We start from the raw sequence: 26,868 nt of genomic DNA, 5'->3' as shown, positions 1-26,868 counted from the left end.
ATCCCAGTTCTCTATCAGATAAGAGGCTTTATTATGGAAGTTTACTGGGTTTTTTTGTAAAATATAGATGGTAGTTCCAATTCACCTGCAACAATTCAAATCTATATGGAAGACCACTTTGTTCTAATAGAGGTGCAAGAGCAAGTGAGTTCAAACAGGCAGAGCTTCTTACCTTCACACTGTGATGCAGGAAAAAGGGGAGAATAGAGTGCCTTTTCCCACCAGCATTGCTTTTCCTGGCTGCCACTCATTCTCTGCAGATTAGTATTCAATATAGGAAAGTGTTTAGACAATAATCACACTTCATTATGCCATAAATAATATACTTACATGTAAAGGAGGAAACTCTGGTATTACAACCAATTTGCTAGGTCTTATAGGTCACACTGTTCCATTTCTAATGCTAAAGGGAAAGGACCATCAAACTACAATAGAACATCCATTATCTGAGCTCTGATACTTGGTATCAATGCCAAGCTCACACTTTGCCAATCCAGAACAAAAAGATTAACTCCAGCCCTACACTGGATAACTTGGATAACCACAGTAAGAGAGAACAGATAGAAAGATGATGAAAGAGATTAAAATACAACAAAACAGCATCAGGTCAACATGGTGAGTAGTTCGTGTAAAACAAAACAGAAAAAAAAGCAAACAAAAAAAGCATCAAAGTGGAGTATTTGCAGTCTGGAAGGGTGAATGAGCAGTACCATTACCATCAATGGGATAGCATAAAATTAAACTAGAGAATTCGTATGTATGCATGAGGAAAATTTGGTTATAAGAATGATTAATAATTTGTCTTTATGCTAAAAATAATCTCAATCTACTAACTAAAAGTACTTAAATAACCCTTCCCTGACTTTTATGCTAATTTAAATTTACAAGACCTCTTTCCTTGTAAAATGTATGGACATGGCTAAAATAAGCAAGACCTGCCACAGCAGATCTGTCCCTGTTTTATGACTGCATATGTGGCAACCCCATTAATCTTCAAAAGATAATGCCAGCTTGTAACATATCCTATAGAAACAAGACAGAACAATTAAAAACCAAACTACAGTTCAACTAGCTACTGAAAAAAATACATGAACAGATGAGGGTCAACACTAAGTTTCTATCAAGCTTCCTTCTCTGTAACCCAGAGAACATTTAAGCATGGAAAATTAACAAGCCTCCTTTTGTTCCTCTTTTGTAGAGCTACAAACTTATAGAACCTAAACTTACAAATGCTTGTTTCTAAATTAAGAGAAGTCCCTCTCAAACCAAATAAGCAGCTCAAGAGCCCTGTATTCAGTCACAAGCACCTGCCAGATTAAACTTTTTTCTGCATTAAATTCTCCTGCAATGAGTATGATTTCCTCTTGTAACACCAAAGAATAACCCTTGTGGAAACACCCTCCAAAAGCTCAAATCCCAGCTCCAGAAAAGGGAGTTCTTACAAAGTAAAATAATAGGTTTGGGTTTTTTTTTTAAAAAAAAGGGGAGGGGGGCAAGCTCAAGAAATTTCTTCATAAGAAATATATGCATTTACAAATAAATTAAATAATTTAATTCTTACTCCGCTGCTGACTACAGACAGAGGCATCTGAACTCCACAGACATAATGCTTTATTAACTTCAAAGTTTCCCAGGTTGCTGGTGTCCCACCTGCACTCATATCAGCACACGGGACAAGCCTGAGCAACCACAGCAGGCTACAAGCAAAGCCAGCTGGCTTCTGGCATCATGTGACAAGCTACAGCAGTCTTGCTTCCTGGGATAAGTCACCATCAGAACCTACGTATGTGCTTCAGGATGGCTCATGAATCACAAAACTGTCAGAGTTGTAAGGGACGTCTAGAGATCATCTAGTCAAACTCTCCTGCTCAGGAGTGCATCCAGGCAGGTCTTGAATCAGAGAAGGAGACTCCACAACCTGTGGAGCCCGTTCCAGTGCTCTGTCACCCTCACTGTAACAAAGTTTTTCTTCATATTTAAATGGAACTTCTCATGCTCCAGCTTGTGCTCTTTGCCCCTCATCCTGTCACTGGGAACTACTGAAAAGAGTCTGGCTCCATCCTCCTTGCACTCACCCTTTAGGTACTTGTAGGCATTAGTAAGGTCTCCACTCAGCCTTCTCTTCTCCAGGCTAGAGTCCCAGCTCTCTCAGCCTTCCCTCATAAGGGAGATGCTCCAATCCCTCAATCATCTTTGTTGCCCTCCACTGGACTCTCTCTAGTAGTTCCCTGTCTCTCTTAAACTGAGGAGCCCAGAACTGGATGCAGTGTTCCAGATGTGGCCTCATCAGGGCAGAGGGGGAGAATGACCTCTCTTGACCTACTGGCCACACTCTTCCTGATGCACCCCAGGATTCCACTGGCCTTCTTAGCAGCAAGGGCACATTGCTGGCTCATGGATAATGTACTATCTATCAGGACTCCCAGATCCTTCTCCTCAGAACTGCTTTCCAGCAAGTCCACCCCTAACCTGTACTGGTACCTGGCATTCTTCCTCCCCAGGTGCAGGACCCTACACTTACCCTTGTTGAACCTCATTAGGTTCCTCTATGCCCAGCTCTCCAGCCTGTCCAGGTCATGCTGGATGGCAGCACAGCCCTCTGGAGCTTTGCTTTCACTTGCTTTGTGATGACATCCAGAAAGGTTTTTTCCAACCCCTAACAGGGGACAGAGGCGAGACTAACCAGCCTGTAGTTCCCTGGGTCCTTCTTCTTGCCCTTTTTGAAGACTGGAGTGACATTAGCCCTCCTCCAGTCCTCAGGCACCTCTCTAGTACTTCATGACCTCTCAAAAAATGATGGCGAGTAGCCCAGCAATACCATCTACCAGCTCTCTCAGTGACTAGGTGACTGATCTGATGCTGGCTGCAGGCTGCCTCTGCTCCTGTGTCCTTTCACCACTGCCTTGATAGTAGGAGAGTTAGAGAAAGCCAGATACAACTTTGGGCTGCATGCAGAAGCAGCCCAGCAGGACTTGAGATCAGACCTGGCCCTCCTGCCCCCACACTGATCTACATGGAATGACATGTGTTATTTCTAAACCAACATTAAAGCCTGACACATAGAGAAGAAGAACAGATGTCAAGACCAAACTTAGGGGTTCTGTCTGGGATGCGATGGGAGACGTGAGCTGATGTGCATTTCATACATTCACTGAAACAAACCATTCTCTCCTATAGTTGCTTAGATGTCTACTACAATAGTACAGTCTGTCATAACAAAAAAATATTATAATTAAATACTCTTAATTAGCAAGTAAGAATTACCAACTCCAGAACAGTTCCATGAATCTACCTTCCTTTTTTCCCCTTTTAAAACTGCATTTTTAGTTTTTGCCACCTCCTCCTGTCACATCTACTCACATGTTTATGGTAAGTTTTAATATATTTTCTACCTTTTCATCTAAATATCTATTATTCTCAAATGTACCAGTATTAGAAATTTTAAGTAGAAATCTTTTCCTCTGAAAGCATTAATACTTATTTTACTTTATTCTTAAGTACAGCTCAAAAACAAAAGGCAAATTGTTGTCTTTTGCAATTGCAATGCTGTTGCACTCCCAGTCTTGCTGCAGGTCTGAGAGAAGACTGATGGGTTTTCCTTCTTGTTTTACGGCTATATATAGAGTAACTGAGGCATCTCTTAAAGATGTCAGTTGAGGACATGTAAAATCACTTGAAGACTTCAGCATTCACTAGCATAAACACTACAGTAATGTTAGAGTTGTGAAGGATTCTCCTCCCCCCGAATCTGGGCAGATTTCAACCACAATTATCTTACAAATTTTCAGTAGGTAAGAGTCAGAATTGTGCAGTTACATGCAAAAAATAAAACTTAAATTCTGCTTCTGCCCCCCTCTCACCTGTCCAACAGCAGAAAAAAAATTGGTTTAATGCTTGCTATTGTTTGTATACCAGTTTGAAAGAGTAAGATAGTTTTAAAACTTCAAATAGTATTTATATGTTCTTCATTAACATCAAACTCACATATGTTCTTTCTAACATAATTTTATATTATGAAAGAGCTACATAAAAGAGCAGGACTGTCCCCTCAGGTCTTTTATCCAAAATATCAACTGAAAACTCTAGTATACAAAAACCCAGCCATTCTTTGCAAGCATGAGTAGAAACACTTTATTAATAAAAACAAGTGTTTTTTCAACTAGAAAGTCTAGTGCTGCTTCAAAGATCAAATTATGGTGAAATGACTCTGTAATCTAGCTGGAGTAAAGCAGCTAACATGAAGGAAAGATTTTGTGAGCATAAGTGGATAATGACCATTTCAAACAGTGCATCTGATCTCCAGCATCACTCTGGAGTAACAATTCAGTGTTTCATTAAAGACACAATTGAAAAAAAGGGAAAACAAGCAGATAAGGGAAAGATTGTTTCCTGCACCATGAGATTTTTTTCCTTACCTCTTCCACACACACACACATTTAAAGTAAAGCAGCCAAGAAAGATTACTGTTCTACACAGTTTTATTGTATTGCTGCTTTCTTCACAAGGCCACTGTGGACAGCAGCACTTCATTAGCTGATGAAGATGTATTGCAAGAATGCAGCAGAATACCAGATTATATTGATCTGGGGAAAAGGACCAGCTGCTTAGGTAAACACACTTCAGAATGTGGAGCTAGGCCTACCAGAACCAACACCTAGGAGGAATTGTTTTGCTTGTGTAAACTGTTCCATACTAACTACAGCAAGGGATGTATCCAATACTTGTTTCCATCTGTGATCAGCAGGTAGTCTGATAAACAGCACACTTGAGTAGTACTGTTGGTTTGCTGACATGAGAGAAAATTTAACTATAGTTTCAGTATGACAGGATACCATGCCAACTATTAGGAATATCTTTGACAGGGGCATTTAGGAAGGTGAGGAAACAGTGACTAACAAAGTTGGGAAAGATCAGACCTAGAATATGAAAGCCAAGGAACAAAAGGTAGAATAAATCTGTAATTGGCAGGGGGTAGAGTTCCTCTCCCTTCTCCTTATGTGTACAGATGTATTAAAAGGGAAGTTCATATTGATACATTAAAAAATCAAATAAAACAAAAAAACCTAACAAACCACTAACCCCAAAATATTTTTATTAATATTTTGGGTTGATATATATATACATACATACATATATATATATATATGCACTATTCCTACACCCTAAATCTCTTCAAGATATGATTTCCACTGCTGCCCTAAAAATAACTGAGCTTTACAGTAAGCTTGTTTTCTGGTAAGAATTCTTTTTCTTCATTTTCTCTTGCTGTGATTAAGGTCATCACATTCTCTTCCTTTGTGTTTACCAGAGCCTAAACAAGCACAGGTTTCTCCTATGAATGTGACTTCTGCAAAACTGCTGGTTCTTCTTCAAGTTTCTCCTTTTTTTTTCTTTTTTTTTTCTCCCCTTGAGATAAAACAACCCCATTTCCTTCACTCTGTTTCCAAAAGGAGTGTTTTTGTTGCTCTCCTCAGGACATCTTTCTTGATACAAGGTAATGGGAGTTCAGCCTGGTATTGGAGCAGAAGGCTTTCCATCTACAGCTACAGAGGAGCAAATTATTTCCCCTCTTAGAGAAGGGCTTTCCTATTTATATATAGCCATCCTGTCTTTTGCACTGTGTCATTGCTGATTTATACTCCGTTTATGAACTACTTGAAGACTTTTATGTTTCACATCATTTTCTTGCCTGTCATTCCTCACACTGTGTTTGTGAAGAGGATTTTTTTTTTTTAAGTTTTTCTCACTGCTGGATTGCAATAGTGCTCTAAGTAGAACAAGAATCTCCCAGTCTTCTAACAGGATGTATTAAAAGATATATTTGCACAGAATGTATATAATTCAGGTTTCTGTGATGCAAACCAGAATGTTTTACTATTACACTGTGGTCTACTTTAGTATTTTCGTACCCATTATTTTTGCAAAAATATGGGAGGTACCTCAGAACACAACTCAAACTTGATGTTAGTTATCAGTGAGTTAAACAATAACTTTACTTTTTATTGCAAGACAGTAAAAGGATGCACAGAAGTTTAATTAAAAAAAAACATCTTTACAAATATTGGACTATGCTAATCAGCCAATGCCATAACCTCTGCTCAAGGTAAAGCTCTTTTTCCCATGCATGTATGTGTGGTGTGTCCAGGAAGAATGCTTCTCCTAAACCATTCTAATTCTAGGTATTTCATATCAATATTGTTTAATGCTCATGAAAATAAGTAATACCACTCTTGATGAAAAAATTTGCACACAGAAAACATACTTGCATGACGTGCACTCTTCCTGCACACGAGATAGTCATCATCTTTGCTCATTGAAGTTTACTTCTTAACCAACATATTAAAATTGTTACAATACTTCAAAGACCTCCTCTTTTACAAATAGACTTAACCATAATAATCAATTCAGATAAATGTTCTCAAGCCAGAAAGCCTCTTATCTTCAGATGCACACGAGTGGCTCTTAGAAATGTCCAGAGTGTGCACACATCCTCTTGAGACATGCTAGATATAGGAGGGCTGGTTAACCCAGTCTTTCTGACTGGGTTATGTTGTAATCAGGCTCCTCAAGCCCCCTAGGAAGAGGTTAATTGCAAACCAGATTGGAGTCTAGACCACTGAGATGGTTGTTGGTCCTTTGTACTTCCCAGTGGCTTGTATTTGGAAGCTATGAAAATTCCTACAAAATCACACAATCTGAGCATGGGAGCTTTTTTGAGCACTATTTAGTACCAAAGGTTTTTTTCAAGCCTCAAAGCTACCATAAACCACTGTATGGAACCACTGTAAACTTATCTTACACCAAACACTTCCTAGTTTCTTGAATGGGTAAGTGGTTGAAGTGAAGATGAGAATAAACATCCTCATGGAGCACTAAGCATCCAGAAAGGAGATCTGAAAAGGGCTGGAAGGAACTTCAGATTCTTGCTGTCACAAATAACTGTATTAAACAATTTACTCCTTCATCATGTCCTACTGCATGATTAATTCAGATTCTGCCTACTCCTGGTAAAGGTAATTCCAGAATCTATTCTGACTTACAGTCCAAGTTTATTCATTTTTTTTGGTAACTCTTTTTTTGCAAGGCCTGGCACAAACCCAGAAACTTCCCAGACTTGAGAAAAGATTTTGACCCACTTCACTGTTGTTAACTTAACAGAGCAGCAGGAACCAAGACATTTAGAAAGGGCCTGCAAAAGTCACGCATTTGCTTATTTTGTGCAAGCAGCACACAGCAACTTGTTGACACTAGGAAAAGAAGCTGCAACGGCATTTAAATTCCAGGAGGATGAGAGGAAACAAGGGGAAGAAAGAAAATAAAGAAAGAAAATAAGGAACTCTTAAGGTTGGCTTTAGTTTCAGCAAGAAAAAGTTTAGCCTTCCCATACATGAATTACTATTCCAAACTTGTAATTGAGTAGTATTCAATCACACAGTACAAGACGGTTGCAACTCTTCAGTTCAGAATGAAAAAAAAATCCCTCCTGATGTAGGTACTACAACTGCTGCATATGTGGAAGAGGAGGCTGAAGAGGAAAAGAAAATGTAAGATCCAACTTCTAACTATCCAGACAGTATTTCTGGGCTGGCCACAAAACTAAATTATTTTTTAATATAATAGAATAGACTATTTCAATTGGAAGGGATCTACAACAATAATCTAGTGCAACTGCCTGACAAGTTCAGTGCTGACCAAAAACGGAAGTGTGTTATTAAAATTCTTCCTGATGTCCCCTCAGAACCTCCCCTGGCACGGTTTTAAATGTGTCCAGTCATGGATCCCAGGGAGAAGAGATCAGCAACTCCCTCTCAGCTTCCCTTTCTCAGGAAGCTCCAGAATGCAATTAGGTCACCCCTCAGCCTCCTTTTCTCCAAACTAGACAAGCCTGCCCAAAGTCCTCAGCTGCTTCTCCATAGGACACTCCTTCCAGCCCTTTCACTAGCTTTGTTGCCCTCTTGGATGCATTCAAGTACGTTCATTTTCCTCATCAAATACTTGAAATTTTCAAGAGCAGAATGAGCTCACAGCAAGAAAAACTTGGATATTTTTGGCTGGAAGCAATTTTTGCTCTTGATCATTTATTTACCTTAAAGAAAATCCTGAGCTTAACCCATAGTTATAATTAGGCCTCCTTACAGTACTGTGGTAGTGATTGATCTTTTGCATCCAGGACTTGTTTATTTTTGTGTCTATGCTGACAAGAGAACATTTTAATTTCCAGACAATTAAGCTTTTCTACAAACCCTTCTTTTCCTCAAGTTTACATCCAATAATTCAACCCAGAATTCTCTTACTTGGAAGTAACTATAATTCGTAATTGAGAAACTGACTTCATATCTTCCCCTTCAAAATTTTAAAACAGGTATGAATGAAAATCAGTAATATCTTATTACTCAAACTTTATGCACATTTTAACGTATTATATGTAAATCAGATACACTAAAAGCCTACGGTAAACAGATTTTAATCATGTGAGTGCATGCATGCATATATTTCTAAAGGTATGCAAGATGACACCGTAATGCCTGAAGATGTTTAATTTTTCACAAGATCACAGAATGACTGAGGTTCAAAGGGAACTCTGGAGGTCATCATGTCCAACAGCCCCTGCTCAAGCTGGCCCACCTCAAGTAGATTGCCCAGGACCACATACAGGTGTCTTTTGAATATCTCCAAGGGTGAAGACTCTACAACCTTCCCGGGCAATCTATGCCAGCTCTAGGTCACCCTTACAGTTAAAAAGTTTTTCCTTATGTTCAGGTGGAACCTCCAGTGTTTCTACAAAACTCTATCTTTCTAAGGAACTATACATGAACCAGTATTTAAATTCAACTGTCACATGACAAATTTCTGATTATCAGCTGCCAGTTGCAAATTCCATAATTTTATATATCCACATACCTCTTCAAGCTCTCCTGAAGAAACAGGATTATCCTCGTACGTGGGGAAATGGCACCCTGCTTTACAACTGCAAAACCTGCCAGTCTCCTCACGCGGCTCCACTATTCTGCAGTTTACTTTAGAGCTCTCCATCGCCCTCCCATCTAGAGATTCTTTCATACTGCATTCTAAACAGGGATCTTGGTTTCCCACTGCCAACATCCCAGCCGACTCTTCTTGGGAATCCAATGATGTTTGTGCACTCTTCTCCATTCCAGACTTTTTTAATCTGGGAAGGAATTTTCCAGATTCAAGCTCTGATTTTCCATAATAATGCCCTTCTTTTTCTGCATCTTCTTCCAGAGGTTTGAGATCTGCTTGTGGATCCTCAAATACATCTACTTGAGAAGGGACAGCAATACCTCCCTCATCTTTTTCTGACTCAAATTCTGACTCACTTCCACCACCTGGAGAAAGTTCAGATGCAGAAATTGGGCGAAAGTGAGTCCTTGGAGAAATCCGTATAGCCCTGTACTGCGTTCGATCAACACCACATATCCTGGGGTGTAAAACCTCACTGTCTGAATCAGAGCACAGAATTGACTTAGGTTTAAAACTAGGGCTGAAAGATGCAATTCCTTCTGGCTCAAACGAACACTCTACATGAAGAACTTGTGAAAATGGGTTGTTCAGGTCAAAGGAAGAGAACGAGTATTCAAGCCCTGGTTCTTCAACTTGAAAGTTACCACAAGCTCCCAGTAAGTCTTCATGGAAGATAAAAGAAAACCCCTTATTTAATCCGTTATCTCCACTCTTTGACTGCTCATTCTGTTCAAATGATACAAATGGCCTCCATAATTGCCTATGACCAGGGGCAAAGCTATTACCTGGAGTCATAAAAACATCTGTACCAGCTATTGTCACTACATCAGAAGCTGCACATTGTAATAAGCTCCCTTTTGAGTGACTAGGTGGCACAACTGCCCATTCTCCATCACTGTTAAATGTTTTGAGCTCCCCATACACACCACCAAGTATAAATGAGTTTTCTTTATCCTGGTTAACATCCCAAGGTTTTGATGGTGTAGTGTAGTCACCACCATCTACTTTTGATAAATCATTTGAGACAAAGGCTCTCTTCTCTAAATTCTCCTTTTGACCTTCCCAAAGATGATACTCTGATCTCTGCACTGCTTTATTGGGCTCCTGGAGGGTTTCAACTTTTGCTTCTGTATCCAAACAGCAGCAATAGTTATTTACATCAGTTGAAAACAATTCATCTTCTATTCCTTCTATTTCTACCATCGCTGCAGAATTTCTGTCTGTCATATTTGTCCAAATATCTTTAATAACCCCTGAGCTGTAGCCATCTCCATGTGGACTGCTTTCACTACACCCTTGTGTAGTTTCATAGTCTTTACTTTCTGCTTTTTGTTCTAGCTGAATACCACAGACAGATTCTAGCTTAGATTTTTTTTTGAAAATCAAAGTGGGCATTTCTCCTAAACTTCTAGCTTGTTGCTGGCAGGTTTCTTCTGGCAAAAAATCTAGAATTTCTTCATCTACATAACTCGAAGACACTCTAGGAACTACATAATTAATATCTTCTGCATTAAATTGCGTGGATTCTTCATACGGAATATTTAAAGTCTCATTGTCTGAACGTGTTTCTTCTGAGTGTGACCATGGACTACAGGTTCTTGTTGAAAGATTGGAACAGTGTTCATTTTCATCAAAGGCACTATTTTTGGTCCATATTAGCAATCTAGACTGTGTTTTCCCAAGAATATTAGCAGTGCTACTAGAATCTGCATTTTCATTTCCCAAGTTGAGTGTTTCAAAAGAAAATGGTAAAACAGAGTTACTGCATTGCACTTCAAACACTGAAAAACAAGAGTTTATACCAGACCCTTCATTAATATCTGAAAAGAGCTCTTGATTGCCAGCAAGCATGTGTGAATTAAGCATTGTGCCGTCTAAGATGGGAGAGAATCTGATCGGAGAATCTCCACCAAAACTTTCCCCATCTGCATCACCAGAACTAGAAGATGAACAGCACTCCCAAAATTGAGCTAAATTACTAAGGTCTTGCAAGAACCACCCTTCAGCACCAACAGAGCTGGTCGAATCTGTCCATATTGCACTTTCCCCTTGCAACTCCATTCCATCTAACACTATGCAACATTCTGCCTCAAAATCAGTTTTTTCTTTACTCTTTTGTCGAATCATATTTAAAATCCGACTCTCCCCTTGCATCGTATCTGAGGCACCAGGATCCAACATGGATTGATCAATATCCACTTCATAGAAGTGTGTTAGTTCTGACAGATGAACATCATCTAAATATTTGTCGTCCTCTGGTTGAGAACATATTGAGGTCCCAGCGAGGTCAATATCCTCATTTAGAACTGCAGGCATTTCTACAAAGTGACCATCGATGAAAGTACCTGCTGCGAGGTATGTTTTATGAATATTATTGTTGCTAATACAAAGACCATGCACTGAATCAGACAATTCTTCTACTGCCTCTGATGTTACACCACGTAAATCTTCTCTGTTGCGGTACGTAGTCTCCAGCTTGCTTTTTCTGCTAAGAGGAACAAAGTACTCTGTGATCGGCTCAGTATACCACAAGGGTTCTTCTTTATATTCCTTTTCATTTCTGCTGTCTAAATACAAATCTTTTCCATCGCTACCGCCAGCTTCTTTTCTTCCAATTTCTTTTAATGGCCTTTTACCTCTTTTGCACAGCTGTTTGATGGACCCGCTGCTACTGCTGCTACTGCTTCCGCTGTGGACTTGTCTATCAGCCTTCTCCCCAGATTTCACTGAGAGCCTGCTTTGCCCGTTACGCCCTTTTTTATTTCGAACCTCTCTTGTTTTGTGTCTTACTTTGATACATTTCACTGATGCCTTGTATTCACCTTGATTACCACTAGAACTTGAGCCAGCCTCACTGGATCCAGATGACCAGGAGCGAGGACGCATTTTTCCCTCAGACTTATGACGGACTTGCTTCTTGTACAAAACAGGCTTCTCTTCAACAGTGTTGTTACTAAACTTGTTTTCTTTCTCATTTTTACTTTTCTTCTGCTGAGTTCTTTCCTGTACAGTGGCAGATACTTTATTACTTCTGTCTTTATTTACTTCACTTTCACTATTGCAGTCCTTTGGAGAGGATGTATCTGTGCTAGTTGGTGGAGCAGTTGATGAAGATGAGGAGCATACTTTGAGTTGGTGGAGCAGTTGATGAAGATGAGGAGCTAGAGTAAGAGCATACTTTAGATTTATTCCATACAGTCATAATTTCCTGCAGGCAAACCGGCTTTTCAGAAAGAGGAGGAAATGCTTCATAGTACCTGAAAGCAAAACAAAAAAAACCAGAAAGGTAACATTTAGATTGCAGAACTTCAGGCAGGCATTAGGATTAGAAAGTATTACTAAAAACACATCAAAACACTACCAATCTAATTGCCAAAAAAATCTAGCTTGTTCAACAGATGCATATGCCACTCACTGTACTGTTTATTTGAATGATAAAACAAAGGGGAGATTACGATAAGCTTTAAAAGTGCTTATATTAATATATGCTTAAAAATATATGCCAAGTAAAACAATCCCATTTTTAGGGAGTATTGAACTTCACTGTAGACAGAAATTGTGGCTGCTTAAAATACTGAAGCCTGACTCCAGATTTATTTAAGTTCCCTGAAGACGTATGATCCAGGTAGCAACAATTCTACTAGACTGTTGCTACCAGGGGTTATTATTAAGAGATACAGGAGCAACCATCTCTCCAAGAGAAGTCAATGATAGAACTCCTGTGTGCTTCAGTAACGCCAGACTCAGGTACTTGATAAAAGAGCTTAAAGGTTATAAGAGTTTCAGTTTCCCATTTCTTCAAAAGATGACAAAGAGTTCTGAATAAAATAGGGACAAGGGGTTATGACTTTAAATTAAAATAAAGTAGATTTAGATCATATATAGGAAATACATTTTTTACAATGAGGGTGGCAGAACACCGAAACAGGTTGCTCAGACGTGGTAGATGCCCCATCCCAAGAAACATTCAAGGTCAGATTGGACAGGGTTCTGAGCAACCTGATCTAGTTGAAGATGTCTCTGCTCACTGCAGGCAGGTTGGACTAGATCACATTTGAAAGCCCATTCCAAACTAAACTATCCTATGATTCTATGAACCTAGGAAACTGATTATCTCCCTGCAAGTCTAATGTGTCAATTAATGCTGTATTATAGGCTGTTAATTTGTCTAGTTGCCTTGGTCTTAAGGAAACCAAAATACAGTTTGGTTTGAGTTCTACATATAGTCAAAAGAAAGCAGTCAGGACTTGGCCAGAAATTAAACTAGCCTATGTTACCAAATACTCATATTTAAATACATAAATAAATAAATATAAACAAAAGAAGATGCTAAGAAAAAAAATTGTTTCTTAATAACCACAAAAGTCCAGATTCCCCACCAAGTTAACTTCACTGTGTTAAAATGTTGGACATAAAAGGAGAAAAGAGAAAAGCATCTTAGATAATAATAATAATAATAATAATAGTAATAGTAATAATAATAATGGCATTAATTTCTACTTGATCCTTTGCTGTGGGAGATAAATCAGTCTCAGGAGACAAAGAGCCTTCTAACTTTTTGTGAATCTTCTCCTCTGTTTTGGAAAAAAATTCCACATGCTTAACAGAAAAATGCAAAGAGCCAGTGTATTTTATAACAGTATTCAACAAAAACCAGGATGCGTTATCTGTAGCAGTAGCAAATTTCCATAAAACAGTGAATAACTGAACAACTGACAGTCTGCTTATTATGCACAAAGAAATTACAAGTTACCACCCATGACTCAAGTCTTCTACAGTTGTGTTGTTAAACCCTGCAAGTTTCACCACACACAACTGGCTAACAGCTGCATGCAACTGCAGAGCTCCCACTAGGCGACTTCCTATGGGATTTTTTTATTTCATATCCAAATCCTAATCATCTTCTTGCATTGCTACATATAACAACATTTTTCTAATCAACTATTTAACTGATGGGGTTTTTTTTATGAATGATTGCATCTAACTTCTCATTTATTTCACTAAAAGCACCCCTGCAATAGTTGCTGTGCTTTGGGCGGATGTAAACACATATCTCCTGTGTGAGAGGTGACTCTAAAGGTTTTTAATTCTTTACTTTAAAATCTGTAAAATAAAACAAAAAATGCTGTGAGATGCACAATAATTTAACTTTTCCCCCCCAAAAAAATAAATGGGCAACATCACCTTGGCTCAGTTAAGAAGACATCACAGCATTGCACTAGGAAATACTAAGAGCTGTCCAGTACTTACTGTTTAAAAGCAGAAAAAGGGAATGGAAACAGCTAAAATCAGGCTTTAGGCAGGTAAATATTAATCCCTTATTCATTGCTATTTATACGACATGATAAACATAGTATTTTTATCTCTGTGTCAGAGGCTGCTGCTCTGCATCTGAACAAATATTTACATATAATGACCCTTCACTGTAGACACCATGATTTTATATCATGATCCCTGCCATAAGCTTGACAACATGAAGTCCCCATTATCATTCTCCTAAAGCCCAGAAATGTTAATCGCACCTCTCTCTGATGATTGTTTGGATGCTTTTCACACAAACAGCCAGTATATAACAATTTTGAGGCAAATCTACTCTTTGCAAGTATGAATACACAGAAGGAACAGAAACAAACCTATTTTGTTTTATATACTTTTGGTGGGCAAGTGGGATGCCAAATACAGAATATTTACTAATAAAGCAGGCACAGCTGGGTATGAACAGGTATAGCTTTTCATGAGGAAAACTCAATTTGTGAATGGCTATTTCTTAGGTAAACAAAGTGTACTAGTACAGAATTGCTTATACTATTTGAATGAAATTATTCAAATGTATTTTAAAATTGCATTAAAAGCTTCTGAATTAACAGCCTGATTCCTACCCCAATGTCTCAGAATGCTGCACAGCTGACAAATACAATATATGGCCTCAGAAGTTTAAAGATTGATTCCTCACCTTGCTTACTCTGAAGGTCTTTCAGTTTGGAGCAAAGCTCCTCCACTAACGTTTCAATCCCAGAGCTCTGCACGAAACAAAACCACAAGGGGGGGGAAAAAAATAAAAAATAAATCAACATAACTTAGTAAAAAAACACATTAATTTTCTAGAAATACATCAATACAGTAGACACATCTTAACAGACATGCATTTTTCTTTTTGCATGGCATCTATGCATTAAAAAGCAACACATATTACCAGGTATAAACCCATTCCTAGAAATATATTATTTAAAACTCAAAATGATTCCACAAAACATGTAGATCCATTCACAGAGGCTTCAAACTACAACTCACATTGTTGCATTTTTCTATATCCAAGGTTTTGCAGTCTCTGCACTGTCACATTTACTGCACTGTATCACTTAGGTTTTAGCTAAGAGTCTCAGGGCAAAAGTTCAAGAATCAACTGATCACTGAGATGCGTCTTCGAAAGCTAACCCTAACCCTTCTGGTTGCACAGTTGATACCTGCAAGAAGCAGTCTGTTAAAAGGATACAGAAAATAAAAAGTGCAAGTGAAAAGGAAAACAGTATGAAGACGTAAACATAGAGGTGGCAAAGATGAAAACGCTTCCACAGTATCTTCAGACAAAACATCCCACAGTTTTGCTAGTTTACAGTCCCCATTTTTTTTCTTTTTAAACACTATTGGCACAGGAAAGATGAAGGAAAACTAAACACCTTATTCAACTTGCCTATAAGCCTCTATTTTCTTTCTTTTTTTCCTCCACATAAAACTTCCCTACACTCAGACTTTGTTTTAAATCCTGTTTCAGTGTTATTCTCGCACGCTTCTGCTTTTACTGTCCTACTAGACTTGCAAGCGTAAAATGACCAATCTTGTTGAATGAAAACTAAGTGAGGTGGATACTGTGCAGATATTCGTGTTCTTAGTATTTCGAAGCTCAGAGACCATGCTTGGAGATCACACTTTGCACTTTCCATCACTGGACACAGAAGGCTGGCACCACAGCTAAATGAAGCAATCCAAAACAAGTGAGGAAGATGCAGGAAGACTCCTGCACTTTACCCCACAGCTGGGAGTGGTAACGAGCGAGAACTGCGCAGCTTCTTATATCCTATGCAGAGTTTGCTCAGTAACAACTCCAGATTCTTATCCCCATCATACTTGGAGGTAAACCTCCTAAATAATTATATCACCTTCTGAATTTGACATGATCTTTTGTGCATATAGTAATGGAATATACATTCTCTCCAAAAGTAACATAGAACAAATATCAAGTTACAGAAATGCATTAAAAAAGAGTTTGATTTGCTGTGTCATCGTGGTGGTATAAAGATTTCCTTTTTCCAAGAACTAGGTTTCTCTTCTTTCCTGATTACTGTCTAGAAATTGCTGAGAAATGTGAATATACATTGTTCAACTGCAAGAATATATTATGGAAAAGAGAACACTAATTTATACAGTTAAACTAGCTTGTTTAATTCTCTGTCAGAAACACTGGCAAAATTACATACTAAAGAAATGAAGTATATGCTAAATTCTAAATTTTAATTACTTGCAGTGAAGCGAGAAAGCCATTTTCTATTCCTAACTGCATTGCTGCACTGAAGTGCTAAATATAAACCTTTATGCTACATACTTAACAGCAGATGACTTGGCAATGTTAAACTTTAGAAGGCATCTTCTATATTAGTAAATTTGCCAACATAAATTAAATTGTTTAGAAAGAAACAATCAGCACAGTAATATGGACAAACCTATGTAGTTGTAATAATTGTCACTTTATGCCTATATCACTCCTGACTCCCTCCTCCTCCCCCCAAAAGGGCAACAGAGGAGGAGCTGGCCTTGTTTTAGCTTAATTGAATGGACATCTGTAGCAAATCTCCAAAATTTAAGGAATATAGATTAATTTCCTTAACTAGAACATCATGTCAAAAAAATACCCCAAACTAGGGACAATATGCTCACCATTACAGCGAAGAAGTCAAAACTTTTTGAATCGAACACTTCATTTCTTCCTGTAGCATGAAACTAATACTTGAGTCAGCTGACAGGCTGCACGCTGTCCTGCACAGCTCGCTGGTGGAGCTTACACTAGCTTTTTTTGTTGTTGTTGGTTAAAAAAAAAAAAAAAAAGAGGGGGGGAAGCCACTGTGCAGAATGCCAAATCTCTAGGGACCACTTGCTCAACCTCTTACTGCAGTATATATATTAAATAAACCCTGCAGATTTAATGTAACAAGTGCCTCAGCAATTCTTTCGTATGTGACAAATGTTGTTCTCTGAATATGGTATTTAGTTACTGCATTTTTTCACTGTTTACATTAATGCACTGTAGTTGTAGCAACTCTGCTGCCAGAAAGTAAGATATTCCAAGAGCTGGGTTGGTTCAATAGGATATGATCAGTTAACAAAATAAGGTGATCTACCTGAAATGCTTTGTTTATATTCAAATCTGAAGACAGTCTCCAAATAGTACAAATATTGGAAAGCTTTAAAAACATTTTTCAACATGGAAGTCTTAGTGCCTAACCATGATCACTTTTGTAATTCCAACACAAAAGGCTCAAATCTCATGATTATCCAGGTTATTTAAACTACTGACCCAGATTTCTCCCAACACTTTTCTCTCATTCAAACAACAAAGGACAGCATGTCGTTTTTTTAATTCACAAATTTGCTTTTGCACAACAAAACTTCCTCTTTTCCAAATGCATTTAATTCGTTCTGCTGTTTCAAATATATTTCTGGTTTCTTCCCTTGCTTTAACTTAACATCCAGTTTCACCAAAAGTTGTTCTTTTTGGCTTTTCATCAGCTGGCTGAAGCAAGGGAAGGATTACATAAAGGACAGGTGTTATGTTACTGGCATTGGAGTGACCGTGCTAGCAGATAAATTAAGCTTCTGAACTCACCCAGCATGAACAAGAACAGTCAATCTGCCTGCTGGAGTTACAGGACTCTAATAGCCAGTTCCTTCCTTACTTACCCAACATGACTCTATTCAGAGCTAAACTAATGTAGTTCTGTGTAATGAAGAATGAGAGCAACTAAAAAAAACCCCAAATAAACACCAAAGTTCACACACACTTTTCGAATTTGCAAAAAACGTGGTTGGGGTTTCTCAGTTTTTGGTTTTTTATTGTTTGGGAGGGTTTTGGTTGGTTTTGTTTTGCTTTCTTTTACACACGCACACATATGTGTAATATCATATCCTAAATCATATGTGTAATATCATATCCTAAATCATATGTGTAATATCATATCCTAAAAGGATGTGGTTAGTAGGTCAAGACAGGTTCTCCTCCCCCTCTATTCTGCCTTGGTGAGGCCGCATCTGGAGTATTGTGTCCAGTTCTGGGCCCCTCAGTTCAAGAAGGACAGGGAACTGCTTGAAAGAGTCCAGCAAAGCACCACAAAGATGATTAAGGGAGTGGAACATCTCCCTTGTGAGGAAAGGCTGAGGGAGCTGGGTCTCTTTAGCTTGGAGAAGAGGAGACTGAGGGGCAACCTCATCAGTGTTTACAAATATGTAAAGGGTGAGTGTCAGGAAGATGGAGTTAAGCTTTTTTCAGTGAAGACCAGTGATAGGACAAGGGGTAATGGATGCAAACTGGAGCACAGGAGGTTCAAGGTGAATATCAGAAAAAACTTCTTTCCTGTGAGAGTGACAGAGCACTGGAACAGGCTGCCCAGGGAGGTTGTGGAGTCCCCTTCACTGGAGACATTCAAAATCCGCTTGGGCATGTTCCTGTGTGATGTACTCTAGGCAACCCTGCTCTGGCAGGGGGGTTGGACTAGATGATCTTTCGAGGTCCCTTCCAACCCCTAGGATTCTGTGATTCTGTAAATCAAAGATCTTTTTAACATAGTCTACTTTGGAAGTAGAGCAATCAGAGATGAAAGTGGTAACTCATCAGCTTAAAGCAATCCAGTTGTTCTTGTACATAGTATAACCTGCAGAAAATGTTCTCAGAGAACTTAAATCTATTAATTTAGTTACTCCTGAAATATTTTTATAAATATAAAATAATCAGTTTAATAAATTGTGAATTAAACAATATTATATACAACAATTTTTTATCCACTAAAAGCTGTTGCCCATGTTAACACTGAACACTGGTTTCTACATTCTGAGTTTTTAGTAAGAAGCTGTGAAACATTAGCTCCTCTCAGATTCATGACTAGTAACTTTAATTCTTGTTGAAATTCATCTCTGCTCAGTCACCATCCAGGAGATTTAGTAACTTTTTCCTGAATTTGATCACAAATGTTCATACACCACTATTGTTTCACAAAGTTATTCTACAAAACTGAGTGAGCATTGGTCAGCAAAACTTTCCATTTTCACTGAGCTTTCACTTCTTCCTGTCACCCACTCATGATGTCTAGTTATGGCTCTTTTACTTCCATCCAAAAAAAATGCCATGCAAATGTACACTTTGTTCTACAGATCTATATATCTGCAATAGCCAAAAATTCAGTAAAAAACCAGGAAAACAAAGTCTGATAGCCAGTATTTAGAATGAGCTTTCTACAACTCACATACCACACATACACACAGAAACAGAAAAATTCCATCAGATTATAGAACTCAAAGGGAAGGGCTGTCTTTTGGTTGTTTTGCTTTGGGGGGTTGTGGGAGTTTTTTTCTTCTATCCTAACAAATACATAGCTTTCCTCCTGAAGTTTTGAATTGTGTACTGTAAGTATTTACTAAATATGGCTTGTTGCTTCAGGCCTATAAAGCACAAGAAAAATTCCTTGCTCCTCTTTAAGCTTTTTGAAAAGACAGAAATACTACACTTCATTTTACTTTAACAATTAAAACAATCAGTAGTGTGCTCTTAAGTTTTTGAGACCTTTCTAGCTTCTACTTTTAAAACAAACCCTAATTTTCCTTTTCCAGAATCAACAGAATTGTTTAGGTTAGAAAGAACCTCTGGAGAATATCTAATCCAAACCCCTCTGCTGAAGCAGGATCAGCTAGAGCAGAATACAGAAACTCCTTTCACATAACACAAGTTCAAACAATCTAGAAATTAAAGTAAATAAATATAATCATAGTTTCAAGTAATTCTTTCAACAGGTCATAGAACTCTGCAGACAAAGAGGATTCTCTCTAGTGCACCAGGACTGTTTTCTTGGCATGTAGCCTGTCACCAAAGCTGGATTAGGTAGCTGTTCTATATCAATCAGCTGTTATGCCATGTGAACTGAATAAGGCACAAAATGTGATTCATTGCAACCACACATCTATTTCTGTATTTTGTAGGATTAGGAGAGCTAGATAAAAGTCTAGATTTTCATTTTCTAACTTTCAGATACAGTGTAATTCATGTGGTATACAAGTACTCTGAAAAGAGGAGATCAAGAGATAAAAAGACAAAAAAAATCCTAAAAACAAACAAAAACCTAACCCCAAGATCATCACTAAATAAATTAATTAATTAATAAATAAGTAGATCCAGCAAAATAGTAGCCTGTGGGGGCAGAAAAGCAAATTCTGTTTATTAATTTCTCTTTTGGTGCTCATCAATAGCTGATCCAAGTCATCTTCAATAGACGTATGACCTTAAAATAACAATTTCCAAGCAGACAGACTGATTTAATATCATGACAATCAAATCTCAAGCAATGCAAGAGCAACAGCTCTCCAACAAGGAGATAAAAATTCTCCCTTGCAACTCTCTTAGTCCTGTCCTCTGTACTAAAACAGCATTAGGAAATATAAATCACATATCTAGGATCAGGCTCACATTTCAGAGCTGTAATTCACTTCCTACCTTCTCTGAGAGAGATAAAAGCACATTATTTACTATTCTAGACAAAAGAGGTCAACTACTAGCACAAACTAACTTAACATAAACACACTATCCCTAGATGTAGGTTACTAGAGTAGTTAATCTGACTTCAGTTATTTAAAACTTAATTCTTATAGCTCTCTCCCATAGTGGGCTACATAGAGATAAAACTTATCTCCCTAAGAAAGGACAATTCCTCCCTGGGAACTATACTTCTTGATTATTATCACTTATAAACAAACATGCTGACTTCAAAGCCAGAAAAGACTTACTATCCTTATAAGCAGTGCTGCTCTGAGATTACACTTAATTACAGTACTTCATCTTGTGGATGATGAGATGTTATCTGTAACATCAATGAAATGGGAGAAACTTCTCTAACTCTGCTCCCACCAATTATGCAGAATTATCTTCTGCATCAAGTGAAATGGAGAGGGTCACCTGACATGTCTTCAGAAGGTACTGTGCCATAGTCATTGAAGTCTGCTTGTGCATTTTTTAACAATTCATGATGATGATGTAAGAATTCTATTTAATTTTTTTATGACAACTGTTTTTGTACATTAAGGAAAATTATAATCTAATGTCATTGTCCTGTGACAAAATGTAGGCCATTGTTAAGGAGAGCTCTGTACCTGATTTCTCTGGCATTTTCATGGCCATGGCTATGTATCTGAAAGGTTGTGCCTTCTCCCTCTCATATGTGCCCATGCAAACTTTCTTTCTGTCCTACACTTACCAGAGAGGCTGCTTGCAAGAGAACTGCCAATTGTCTTATTTTAGACACAGCTCAAATTTGTGCTGTAAGCAAGGAGCATTTGAGAATAAGATTACCACTTCAAATTTTTAACAACACTCTTCACTAGAGCCACATTTGTTCCTGCAAGTGCTCTCATAGATATCAGAAGGGTCATAGTCCCCTCTCATAACACAAAACTAGCAAAGTCAATGCTCCAAGAAACAGCATGCCCACACCTGATGACATCTCCAAGAAATTACTGTTATCAAGTGTCACTAATTATGTTGCAATGTTACCTCCAAGCATCAACTTCTCAGAACAGTGAGATGGAAGACACTACTTCCTTTTGTCAAATAAATTACAGCAGTGCTCTTTCAAAATTGATTATGGAATATAACAACCAAGATTAACTCTTACTTTAACATGTTGTATGCTGTTTCATGTGGCCGTTAGCAGACTCTGAGAGTCTGAATAGTTCGTAAATCCACCACATTGCCTGAATCCCATGACAACATGCTTGGAGATACCAGAAGCATCTGACACTAGCTATGTCTCAGAATGTGCTGTGGAACAGATTAAGTGCGGTGGCCACCTACAGGCAGAGAATGAAAGAACCTGGAAGATCTGTTTCATCAATGCAGAAAGAAAGATACATATGAAGTAGATTCCTTTGCTCGTTCTTAAAATATCCTCAAGCAGTTCAGCAGAATAAAGATATATCGATTGCTTTAACTGAAACTCTAGCACCATCTTGGGGTGGAATTTCACATGCAATACAAGTGTTCACTGAATGAAGTATATTATATAGGAACTGCAATAACAAAAGCTGAAAACCTGCTTGCTCTGTTGAGCAATGCAACCTTTAGCAGAAAACTAGTCAATTAAAAGGTAATTAATCTTGGATTTATTACCAATGAACAGGCAACATCAGTAATTTCAACATTATTAGTAGGAAATAAACCTACTGAAAAGTCTAACATGTATTAGTCTCCACAACCAACCACTAAGTCCAATCTTGCTCAGACAGTATCCACCTTGCAAAAATTCAACACTGGTGACTTTCTAAATTCTTATCTTTTTTACTAAACTTCGAGTCTCAAAGATACTGCTTTCTGTCAAGCTTCATTATTCAGATCCAAAATAATTCACAAACTTTAAGAATTAGAAGGCTTAAATTTTTTTAAAAAAAAAACTCAGAAACTATACACGAACAAACAGAACTTAGGTTTTAGGTGTTAACCAGACAGGAACTGAAAAAGCAACAAGAAAAACCACCAAAAACACATTAACCAAAAAAAGTCATTTAATGGTGACAGAAACAGCTGGATTTACTTAAAATCTGAGGCAGTAATTTCAGGATAAAATGTCTTTATTTTCCTCAATGGACTTTTACATAAATACTCCCCAGTTCTAAACAGCTGGGTTTTTTCCCCAACATTTCACTAGCATGGATACCCTTATTTTGCTAAGTAATTGCACACAAACATTTTAAAATTTATTCTACAATTCAGCAGTGTAACAATTATCATAAAGTCTCTACTCAAGCTGTCAATATTAACGAGCTTTTTAAAAATTGACCAATTCTTCACTTCTATGAGCTGCTATTTATACTCCTTCATTCAAGTATTTTAGAAAAAACACACTTTAGAACTGCAGTAAGGAGAGCAATTTAAAGTACTTGTCTTAAAAAGAGCTTCTCCCCATAATTCTGTCTTCATTTTCAGGCAAGTTGCAATATACTTACATTTTCCCTGCTTCTGACTATCAAGACCATCTGCAGCCAAAGATTAATACGAATATAGGCAACTTGAGACATCAAAATGCTTGTCAAACACAAAAAAATTGTTCTCAGAACATACATACATCAGGCGGCATCTGTCAGAAACAGGCCCCTCACAGATACACTCAGCCCACAACACGCTTTACCACTGCAAGACACAGTGATGCAGAGAGGTCAAAAGACTGCAGCTTCTCTGACTTGTCAGACTCCCTAACCTGGGAAATGTTTTTCAAATAAACACCAAACTAGGCTTTTTCAAGTCAAATGTTTGTTTTCTGCACCATAAAATTAAAACTAGAATATTTTATTTCTGCCTCAGACTAGTGTTTTACAGCATTACTCTTCTTAGGAAGAGACAAAAAACAGAATTCAAACTACGTTACCAAAAAAAGGACTCCCTAAGAATTAATACTATGTAAATCCATAAGAGACAAGAATTCAAAATTTTTATTTCAACTGTTAAATGGAAGACTGAGAAAACAGGGCTTACTAATATCAAGGTAATTTTCATCTAATCTATTCCATGAATTCCTGTCCCCACCGAGCATATTTTTAAAATTTTAGGGCCTTTGATTACTGATAGGTGGGAGGAGGCAGACTACAATCTCTTGGCGTGTTACTGGTTTAAGTAATTAAATATAAACATCAAAATTATGATACCTGGATCTCTGTCATATCCTACCAGAGTTAGAAAAGTTATTATTAACCTTCAATATCCTTTTATCCTCTGCATATTTTTCCTCTAAAAGAGATCAGGCTGTAGAATCCCAAAAATCTTCACTTAATTGTCTTCCTATTTCGTGGGGGTTTTTTGTGGGTTTTGTGTGTGCACGTGCACACACGTGTGTATATATACTCTTTACAGACACACACAGGGTAGACATTCTAACCATTTCACTTAAATACGTGTTTTAAAAATACAGTTAGGTTTCAAGACACTACAATTTTTTTTTATTACTTTTAATAATGAACCTACTATGAAACCTTGCTTGCTTTACTCCAGTGCTAAAATTGAAAGAAGAAGTGAGGCTGGAGAAGCATTCAGTATGAGGATATTGGTATTTCCATGCCCACCTACTTTGAAAGAAGGATCACAGAGGAGTAGCAACACTTTAAGCAAGCTCTAGAATTGCCCATGTGGATTACTGCCAGACCCCTTGCAAGAAGAAGAACCTCTGAAAACAAAGCTGCTAGTGAACATATTTATGAGGATCCTAATGAACACATCCAATTTCTACCTCTTTGACAAAAAAAATAAATCTCTCCACAGGTAAACAGTTCCAGATTTTTCAAAAAACAAGCAAAAAAATTCAAGTGGTACTGGAAAAAAAAGTATTTATAATTCAATGGTTTGTATAAATGCAGCTCACTCACACACCACTCAATTTTGGTTACAGTTAACAGATAGAGTATTTTTATCTTTTTGTAGAGATGAAATAATGAACATTTCACAGAGCAGCTTGAATGCCTCAGCAGAAATAGTATCTTAACATTATGTTTCACAGTCCAAAAATTACTGATTATTCCCAACAGATTAGCACACAAACAGAAGTACAGAAATGAGCCTACAAAGGAAATGTATTTGAAAAGTAGAACGAAAAGATCCCTTACAAATATCACTAGCATCAAAGCAGGATTACCTTTCCTCCCAACTCCAGGGTAAAAAAAAATTAAAAACTGTGCAATTTTTGTGCTCTTGTGCAATACACATTAAAATACCTACAGAAGAGCTTTAAGTAACAACTTTTTTTTTAAAGGCTTAAAGGTTTCACCCTGCTTGAAAACACATTAAAAAATTATCTACAATTTTGTAAAGGCAACAAATGCGTGTGCGCAAGCTTAATTGTCTGAGTACGCAATAGAAGTCAAAATAGCCATGAAATAATACAAGTCTACAGGTTGTAGATTATAGGTTAATGTTGAATAACAAAAATCTGACAAGGTAGCAGGAGTCAAAGGAGGAAGCTACTCATTCAGCCTTTCAGATCATACATTTTAATTCTTTCAAAACTTCAGTTGCATGGTTTCTTCCATCCTTCTTCTGTTAATAAATTTACCTCCTTCCTTTTCTTTTTAAGTAGATTTCTCTATCTAAAACAGGTTTAGTTCTAAGTGATTCTCCTTGATGTTCAGCTCTGTGAGATGCATTGAGAGCAAATTCTAAAGCTAAAAATCAATCATCAGTATTCTTGTGGTCTGCGACTAGTACTTTTTGCTGTTCATAAAGTAAGTATACAAAGATACCTATATCCTCAAGAAAGACATTACTTCTTGCAATTATTTCTTCATATTTAAATTAACTTTCACAGCACTCAGAGTGCTGACCTCAATATTAAGCAACTATGAGAGCAAATTACCAACAAAATTTTATTTTGCATCACTTTGTTAAGATATTAAGTAATGGGAAAATGAGAGTTCAGAAGGTTCCCAATTAGACAATTAGCACTTTAGTAACTGAACAAATGCTCAAGTAGCTTCACAAACAGTAAGTTAGTATATGATGGCAATACTGCTGAAGGTGGTGGTGGGAACAATTACACAAATCAAGCCCACTTCTTTGTTCTCGGCCATATAACCTTCCTCACTCTTGCTGGCACAAATGTTTGCTACAAATTTGACCAGGAAACCTCTCTGCCTTAACATTTTCTCCACCCCAATCAGGTGAATAAAAAGAAACTGATGCCCTTTCCTAGTTCAGTTCTCCACACAACCACACAAATGCTTGCACAAGCATGAACTGTGAATTAAGACGCTGTATGGAGCAATAATGCAACCAGGCTGCATAGGCAGGAGAGATTTACAGAGCAGATTATTTATAATTCTGTAAACTAGAAGATTCACTTCCACCTGAAAAATCACCCTGGAGAACTTTCATGACCTGTGCTACAAATTAGTTTTTCTTTTTAAACATTTCCTTCAGTGGTTTCTCCCTTTCTTCACTTTTCCATTGAGCTACATGGTATCTGCTACCTCTGGTATCTCCCTTCAACCTGCTGCCTTCGCCTCTCCTCACCTTCACCAGCCAGGGCACTTCACTTCCACTCAGTGATATAATCTGGAAAGTGAACATTTGCTACTACATATTGCATTTTATTTAACAATTCCGCATTACGCATACAGCATACACAAAGCAAGATGGCTTTCTGCCCAAGTATTCCACTCCTTGCAGTTCACACACAACACAAAGTAAATGTACCATTTTAAGAAATACCTTTCTGAAAATCTTTGTGGTAATTTCAACACAAACTGGTGCATTGCAGCTTACAAGAATAAGTGAGGGCTTACAGAAAGCATGACACTGCATAGTACAAAATACTTTGTGAAATCCTGCTGCCACACTCAGATTTCATAATTTCCTAAAGAAAAGTAAAGAATTCTGAGAGAACTCTTGCGGAATTTGACTTTTAATTCTTTTTTAGCCACAAATTAGAAGAGAAGTATCACAGGCTAAATATATCTAATGTAAAGAAGGGCATAAAATCTTATGAATCTATTAAATAGTCCAAACTTACTTCATCAGAAGCAGAGCGAAGACACTGGACAGCAGCCTGTTTTTTCATTTCCTCTAGTGTTAGATCAGAGCACTTTTTCTTACTCTTT

The 26,868-nt window shown here is 37.6% G+C and overlaps 1 protein-coding gene across 1 annotated transcript in view; it reads right to left on the bottom strand.

Moving 5' to 3' along the window:
* The window catches only part of KIAA0232 (KIAA0232 ortholog), a 50,262-nt gene that overhangs the window by 3,528 nt on the left and 19,866 nt on the right, over positions 1 to 26,868 (bottom strand). Inside the window, 6 exon segments of the mRNA XM_010003118.1 lie at positions 173 to 301; positions 8,898 to 12,104; positions 12,145 to 12,239; positions 13,475 to 13,556; positions 14,936 to 15,002; positions 26,781 to 26,868. Of these exon segments, the coding sequence (XP_010001420.1) occupies positions 173 to 301; positions 8,898 to 12,104; positions 12,145 to 12,239; positions 13,475 to 13,556; positions 14,936 to 15,002; positions 26,781 to 26,868 (3,668 nt within the window).

This window comes from Chaetura pelagica, unplaced genomic scaffold (genome assembly GCF_000747805.2).
Source record: "Chaetura pelagica isolate M959 unplaced genomic scaffold, ChaPel_1.0 scaffold147, whole genome shotgun sequence".
Lineage (NCBI taxonomy): Eukaryota > Metazoa > Chordata > Aves > Apodiformes > Apodidae > Chaetura > Chaetura pelagica.
The sequence above is the reverse complement of the archived record's forward strand: the minus strand, read 5'-3'. Positions and strand labels throughout refer to the sequence as shown.